The sequence below is a fragment of the Astyanax mexicanus genome, chromosome 13, assembly GCF_023375975.1.
Source record: "Astyanax mexicanus isolate ESR-SI-001 chromosome 13, AstMex3_surface, whole genome shotgun sequence".
Lineage (NCBI taxonomy): Eukaryota > Metazoa > Chordata > Actinopteri > Characiformes > Acestrorhamphidae > Astyanax > Astyanax mexicanus.
Window position 1 is genome coordinate 17,121,815 of NC_064420.1, and position 7,109 is coordinate 17,128,923.

General features: G+C 35.3%; 1 protein-coding gene across 2 annotated transcripts; it reads left to right on the top strand.

Annotated features, from left to right (window-relative positions):
- The first annotated feature begins 857 nt into the window (after positions 1-857).
- rps21 (ribosomal protein S21) lies at positions 858-3,775 on the top strand. Of its 2 annotated transcripts, none has more exons than XM_007228975.4 (6): positions 858-930; positions 1,477-1,563; positions 2,225-2,288; positions 2,558-2,629; positions 3,312-3,367; positions 3,713-3,775. In XM_007228975.4, exons 2-6 carry the CDS (start codon positions 1,514-1,516, stop codon positions 3,720-3,722), a joined length of 252 nt encoding a protein of 83 aa, XP_007229037.1. In that variant the 5' UTR covers positions 858-930; positions 1,477-1,513; the 3' UTR covers positions 3,723-3,775. The 2 variants fall into 2 exon arrangements, with proteins under 2 accessions (XP_007229037.1, XP_022519236.1); XM_022663515.2 differs by having other exon boundaries at positions 921-1,013.
- The last annotated feature ends 3,334 nt before the right edge of the window (positions 3,776-7,109 follow it).

Here is a 7,109-nt window from a genome sequence, read left to right on the forward strand (position 1 = left end):
GGAATTGGAACAGGGAGAAGGAGTAAAAGGGGAATTGGAACAGGGAGAAGGAGTAAAAGGGGAATTGTAACAGGGAGAAGGAGTAAAAGGGGAATCAGAACAGAGAGAAGGAATGAAAGTGGAATCAGAATAGGGAGACGGAGTGAAGGGGAGTCAGACTGGCAAAAAAAAATCTACATCCTCAGTTGATCAGTCAAAATAAAATGTGACCTAGGCCTTTTTAATAGCTTACAGCTCTGAAAAAATATATAAGACCACTTAAAAATTATGAGTTTCTTTGAATTTACCAAATTGAAAACCTCTGAAAATTGAAAATATAATCAAGAGGAATATGGATTATCACAAGCCATCAGACCAAGCTGCTTGAATTTTTGCACCAGGAGTGGCATAAAGTTATAAAACCAGGGTTATTCCACCAAATATTGATTTCTGAACTCTTAAAACTTTATGAATACTTGTTTTCTTCTGCATCAAGTTCTGCATCTTTTTTTGTTATTTTAGGCATTTCTCATTTTCTGCAAATAAATTCTCTAAATGACAATATTTTTCTTTGGAATTTGGGAGAACTGTTTTCGTAGTTTACAGAATAAAACAATGTTAATTTTACTCAAACATATACCTATAAATAGCAAAATCAAATTTCTCTTTTTTCCAGAGCTGTAGTATAAAGCTTGTCTTATTAATAAAGGCTATAGGCTATAAATTCTGTATAATTGTTAAGTCTGACAATTGGGTTTATTGAGGGTTTTTTTTTACTCAATTTTAACTCTTAGCATAGTCCATAAAGCTAGTTGAAAAAGCTCTACATTAAAAAAAAACATGTAATAAAAATAAAGGTCTTTTATTTTGTAATTGTACTAGCTCTGTTTGTATGTCACTTCCTCCTTCTCCTCAGCTCTTCCTTTTCGGGTCAGCCATTTGTGCAGCGAGGTATGTGTTGAAGGCGCTCTTCAGTTAAACCGTTTAAATGTGGTGTTAGTCTGTTCCGCGGGGCTCGGGCGGGTCCGCTGTGTGTGAGTGGATGGTTCTGGTCGGTGTTGGTGTGAGAATAAAGCGGAAAAATGTTACTAATCTTTATAAACAGCGGCTCTGAGCCGCAGCGCTGCGCGGACACGCGCTCCGGGCCCGGGCTGCTCTATAGGCTGTTAGTGTGGAGCTCAGCGCTGCGTGTTCATACCCGATACCGGGGCTATTACACTAAAACACGGAGAGTCTGTACATGTCTCAGCGGGTTTAACTTAAAATATACCCGGTGGTGAGTGTAGTGGTGGTTATCAAAGCGCAGGGAGGCGGGTGTTTACGGCCATGTGTCTGATAGAAATGCTGTAATGCCTTTTTTTTAAACAGTAGTTTGTGTTCCCTAACGAACTAGTGTTGAATGATAGTGGTGAATATTAAGTAACTAATTGCTTCACCTGCTAATGTTAATCTTCAGAAAGTATATAGCTAACAGTCTTCTTGTTTGTGTCTTTTCAGCTGTAAAAAGCCCTAACGGCATCTAAAAACCGTCAATATGCAGAACGACGCTGGTGAATTCGTGGACATGTATGTCCCCCGCAAATGGTAAGATGGTTTATTGTACTTTTATTTAATATTTTATTAATATTTCGCTTAGTGTACCGTTGTTAATTTAGTTGTCTCAGCCTTTCAAAGTCCCAGGTGTCATACACCTTTCATAATTTCTATGTCTCAAAACATATACATGGGTTTGGCTTTACATTGTACTACAGGCTTCAATTCATACAGTATTTTAAATTGTACACATAATAAAATCTGTATTGTTAGGGTACTCTTGAATGCACGGTTCTGAAGTTGTTTTGCTATTTTAATGAAAAGCATTTTTTTGTTTAAGAAAATTTGTGCAGTTTACATTCATGCAATATTTTGTACTTGTAACATTACATTTTAAGCAATGTTTAATGTTTTTTCTCTAGTAGTGTTAGTATTGTCACGTTACTCTTTACAAAACTAAATAAAAGCAGTAATAAGCTACATTTGATTCTTCTTATGTGTAGTTTTCTTCAACTTATGTTTACTTTTGTTTTTGTCCAACTTAAGTTCCTCTCTTTAACTCAGTTTTATATCTTAAAAGCGTGTGCAAGTGAAGGATTAGCAAAGTAAGAATTTTATTGTTTAGTCTAACTGATTGTTTACTGTGCACAATGCGATGAAACTTTAGCATCTTAAATTTGCACTTGTTAAAATGTACTTTTCTTTCCTACAGCTCTGCTAGCAACAGAATCATTGCAGCTAAAGACCATGCCTCTATCCAGATTAACATTGCTGAGGTACGGCAGTGGTTTACCCATCATATTTGTGTTTAATACAGTTATTTTAATTTAATAACTAATAGTTAAATAGTACTTATGCCTGATCATCGGATAGTTATTGTAAACCTAGAATTTTATGGTTTTTATTGTTCTTACTAATGCATGTATTGTACAAACATACATTAACACCGTTAATGTTTAGTTTAATAATCAGTCATGTGTTAAAAGCCTTTGTACACATCAAGATTGTCCAATTCTGATGGTTTCTTTTTGTTTTTAAAACTCAGGTTGACAAGGTTACAGGCAGGTTCAATGGGCAGTTCAAGACCTATGCCATCTGTGGTGCCATTCGCAGAATGGTAAGTTTTAGCATATGTTTAGATGCTCTTTAAGCATCGGTAAAGACTTAAACACTGTGCTGTGATGTCTGGTTGCAATGACTGTGCTCTATAGGTCTGATTGCTTTCTTAATTAATATTCTTTGTTACAAGATTGAACAAGATTTCAGATTGTTTTGATGTCACGTTTGATGTTGCTTGATGGTCCTGTTAACCTGTAATGCAGCTGAGAAACTCATCTTGACTTGAGGCATAGCAGTAGCCCGATGCACATCTCCCTAGAAATGTAACTATGTGGCATGGACCGCAGCAGCTGTAATTGGTCCACTGAGTCGCTCACACATACCTGCCGCCCTGGTTTAAACTTAAGGGTGAAGCAGGTTAACAAGTATAAAGAAGTAAAAACCCAGGCAGCTGCATAGGGCGCTCGCACAGGCTACACTGAGACCACGTGCAGACTTCATGTAGAAGTATAACTTCGCCTTAACTGGTGGGTTGTTGGTGGAAAATTGTGTGAAACTGATAAATAGACATCCAGAAAAAAGTCACTTCCAATGACTTACTTTGTTGTGTAACTAGTAAGGGCAGATATTAATGTAAGAAATGGGGGCGGAAAGCCAGCAAGTTTGAACCAAGAGCAACAATGTTTTGTTAACCATTTATAATTACTCAGTAGTAATAATTTGCTATTTGTCTTCCACAGGGTGAGGCTGATGATTCTCTTCTGAGGCTTGCAAAGACTGATGGTATTGTGTCAAAGTAAGTAGACAGATGTTTACCTGTGTGTAAGGGTATGTTGTAATTATGCTGGTGCTGATGGTACTTGCCACTTTGTGCAGGAGAGCTGAGGACATTGTATCTTTGATTTATGCTCCGTATTTTGCGTTAGCAAAGTTTTGGTAACAATCAGCCTTGATTAGACTTTGATTTTAAATGGACAATCCCTTTTAATCTGGAACTATCGCTGTATTGTTTTCATTGAATTTCTGCAGATAATTTGTATGATTTGAGATTTAAGTGATTGGTCAAGATATGAAATGTCTTAAAAAAAAAATACAAACAGCAAATCTTTGTTTATTAATAACTTGGCATATCTTTCCACAGGAACATCTAACTGCAAACATGGACGTCTGGAGTTTCTTTGTAAAATAAAAGTGAAAAACTGTATTGTGTTTTTGTTCTTATTTTAAGAGTCTGCTGATGATTTAGTTTGAGACAGGTTAGCTTTATTTTGTTTATCTAAATTGTATTCAAAATTAAAAAGTAGTAGGTGTTAAGTAAGCTATGGTCTAAATCTTTTAGTTTTTAGCACAGGTATTAAATTTCTGGATTTTACATGTTTTACGTCATATCTTACTCTATGTATTGTCTTCTTGCAAAGCAAAAATCTGTGCTGTCTCGTGTAGAGTATTTCCCATCATCTGATTACCTGACTTAACCCTTAGAACCCCACTGATGCACTGATTGTGTCAAAAATAGCGTGTTTATACAGCTTAATTACTCAGGAATGCAGCAATTCAATAATGTGATTCATACATTGTGACAGTGAAAAAATAATAAATAAATAGCAAAAAAGAATAAATGTAGACTTGAAATACACCTAAAGAATAGGCTTACCTTTGTATATAAATGCTTTATTCTTTTGTTATAAGCAGCTGATATACATTTCCAGTGTATTAATTCACATTAATTAGGTAGGAATATTGGCCATATTCACCAATTACTCACTCTTAGCCTGCTATAACCGCCAAGGTCTTACCAATCTGCATCCTAGAGGTGGAAATATTAAGAACAAAATAAATCCGCCTGGTGCTGCTCATGCATTCTCTCAAATGAATAAGCCATGTAATGAACTGAATCATCAAAATTTTAACTAATATACATTCAAACTATCACTGAAAAGAAAACTGTGAATTGATTTGAAGTAAAAAATGAACAGGTGCTGGGTAACATTTTGTTCAAAACATGGATCAAGTCCATGAAGATTTACAAATTCTAAAAGTATTTACATCTCAAATCACATTTTTAAGAAGCTTAATGTCTTCTGGTATAAAGAAAAATAATAACATATGGCTGTCTCCTAACATAACTGTTATATCTGACAAAGAAGAGATGGAGAAAAAACAACAAAATAGGCTGGGGTTCAAATGGTTAGTGTAATGAGTTGGTTCTATTCCTAAAAATCTGTGATTATGATTCAGTAATTGGATTATAAAGTGCATGTAAATGCACTCTGGCGTAAAATCTCATGGGATTTCTAACTGATACAGCCTTTGGTAGACCTGCGTACTTTATTATGGGATATTTGTTGTGTAAAGGACAAGTGGGGGCTGCATTGTAAAGCCATGCTGAAATCCCTTAATTTGGAAAGGTTATTTGGAACAAGTGAGTGTTAATATTTACAAAATACAGAGGGGGGAAATGGCCCTTTAATTGCTTAACTGCAGAATTTGTTTAACTTTTAAACAGCTCAGGAGTCTTTGGACCTCTCCCACAACCAGTGTTAAAGTTTGTGGTTAAATATTTAGTTGATTTCAAAATTAGACACGGACAAAATAGAATATGATCTATAAAAAATATAAGGATGCCCCTAGTGGGGAACTAAAGAAGGTCATCTTTGTTTAAGATGTTTAAGTTTTTTTTTTTTTTACATTATATTATGCAGGGGTACAGTGATTATTCACTAAATATATCACTTTGTGTAAATGTAAAAATACTGTAGGTATGTAAACACATTTATGTTAAAAGCAGAAATTGGAGAATTTTCAATTTTGTAATGTGTCCTAATAAATATGACCAGGTGGTGGCATCACATGACCATTTCACCAAGTAATTAATAATCAAAGTCTCAGTAAAGATAAAAACAATTGTGCCAGTCTACATTAGATTTTTGTTATTTTGTGTTACAAACACATTGTGTGTCCGAATGTTTGTGGACGGCCCTTATAATGAATGCATTTATTATTTAGTTACCTAAAGTTTGCCTATTGCTGACACATACAAATAAATACATGCACAGCTTGTGTAGTCCCAGTAGAGGAGAACTGCTTACAGATTACAGATCTGGAGCAGATAAGCAATAAGCACCATGCCTTTACCCATGTATAGGTTAGAGGGGTATAAAGTCCCCAAGCTGAAAGGTGTAGAGCAATGAAACTGTGTTCTCTAAATTGATGGATCTCTGTCCGGTACTTTTGGGAGGGATGTGTTGGGGTGGTGATCATCCAACATCCTGGCCTCACTTATAATATTCGGGTCACTGAATGCAATGAGACTCACATCAATCCTCTAAATCTTGTGAAAAGTTTTCTGTGGACAGTAGAGACTGGATACACTCTTAATATCCTTGAGGAGTGATGACAGTGAAAGTAGTTGTCTGATTATTTTAAGTATGTATGTATACAGCATACTCAGATTTTCTAAGACGATTTCTAAGTGTATGTATACTTTAAACCAGAGGATTCTCAGATTTCTCCATCTGTGCATGTGTAAAAACAGACCATGATTAGCCATGTCAACAATTCTGTCTTTTGCAGTACTGATTGTTGAAATATTAAAAAATGTAACTTCTTAAATTATTTCTGAAATAATAACACATTATGAAAGCAAAACATAATTCAGTCTAGCCTTGAAAATAATTGTACACATTTTATACTTTTTGTTTTCCTGAGACACTATGTGGCAGGTTCTGACATCATTTTATGTAGCTCATATAATCTTTTGGGAGGGAACTCTGGATTTTAATGCTTATTTTACCTAGTTTTAGCCTATCATTTCAACACAGTAAAAATAACATCCTTACTGTTAGAAGAAATGTATGAAATTGCAATAATTTCCAGATTTCAGAATAAGTATTTTATATTTCTAATTTCAGATTTGTGCTAGCTTGAATTTGCTCACAGTAAGTAACTTTATGTTAGAAAGTGCATGACTATTTTATGTAACTTAATATATGAACTGGAATGACATCCCATTCCTAATTAGTAGAGTTTAATATGTCAGCCCATCCTTTGCAGCTATAACAGCTTAGACTCTTCTGGGAAGGCTTTCCACAAGGTTTAGGAGTGAGCTTATGGGAATTTTTGGCCCTTCTTGCTGAAGTACATTTGTAAAGTCAGACTCCACTCTTATCAATTCTAAAGATTTTCTATTGGGTTGCGATTAAGCCATTTTATGTGATCTTCCACATTGTGGCTGAGTTGCTGTTGTTCCTTAACCCATACACATTTTAATTTTACCACTAACAATTGACTAGTTGATTAAAACTAGTCATGACTTGGACTTGTTGCACAGATGGAATCCTATCACGGTAACATGCTGGAATTCACTGAGCTCCTGAGAGCGACCCATTCTTTCACTAATGTTTGTTAAAACAGTCTGCATCCCTAGGGCTCGGATTTATCAACCTGTGGCCATGGAACCTGAATTCTACCAGGAGACTCAAGAGGCAAGCAGAAGAAAGAATGACAAAACCTTTATACACAGCCTTTTACACAGTTGG

Coding starts and splice junctions, on each gene's coding strand:
- rps21 (XM_007228975.4), top strand. CDS start 1,514: ATGCAGAACGACGCTGGTGAATTCGTGGACATGTATGTCCCCCGCAAA. Junction 1,564..2,224: donor ATGTATGTCCCCCGCAAATG/GTAAGATGGTTT, acceptor TCTTTCCTACAG/CTCTGCTAGCAACAGAATCA. Junction 2,630..3,311: donor GTGGTGCCATTCGCAGAATG/GTAAGTTTTAGC, acceptor TGTCTTCCACAG/GGTGAGGCTGATGATTCTCT.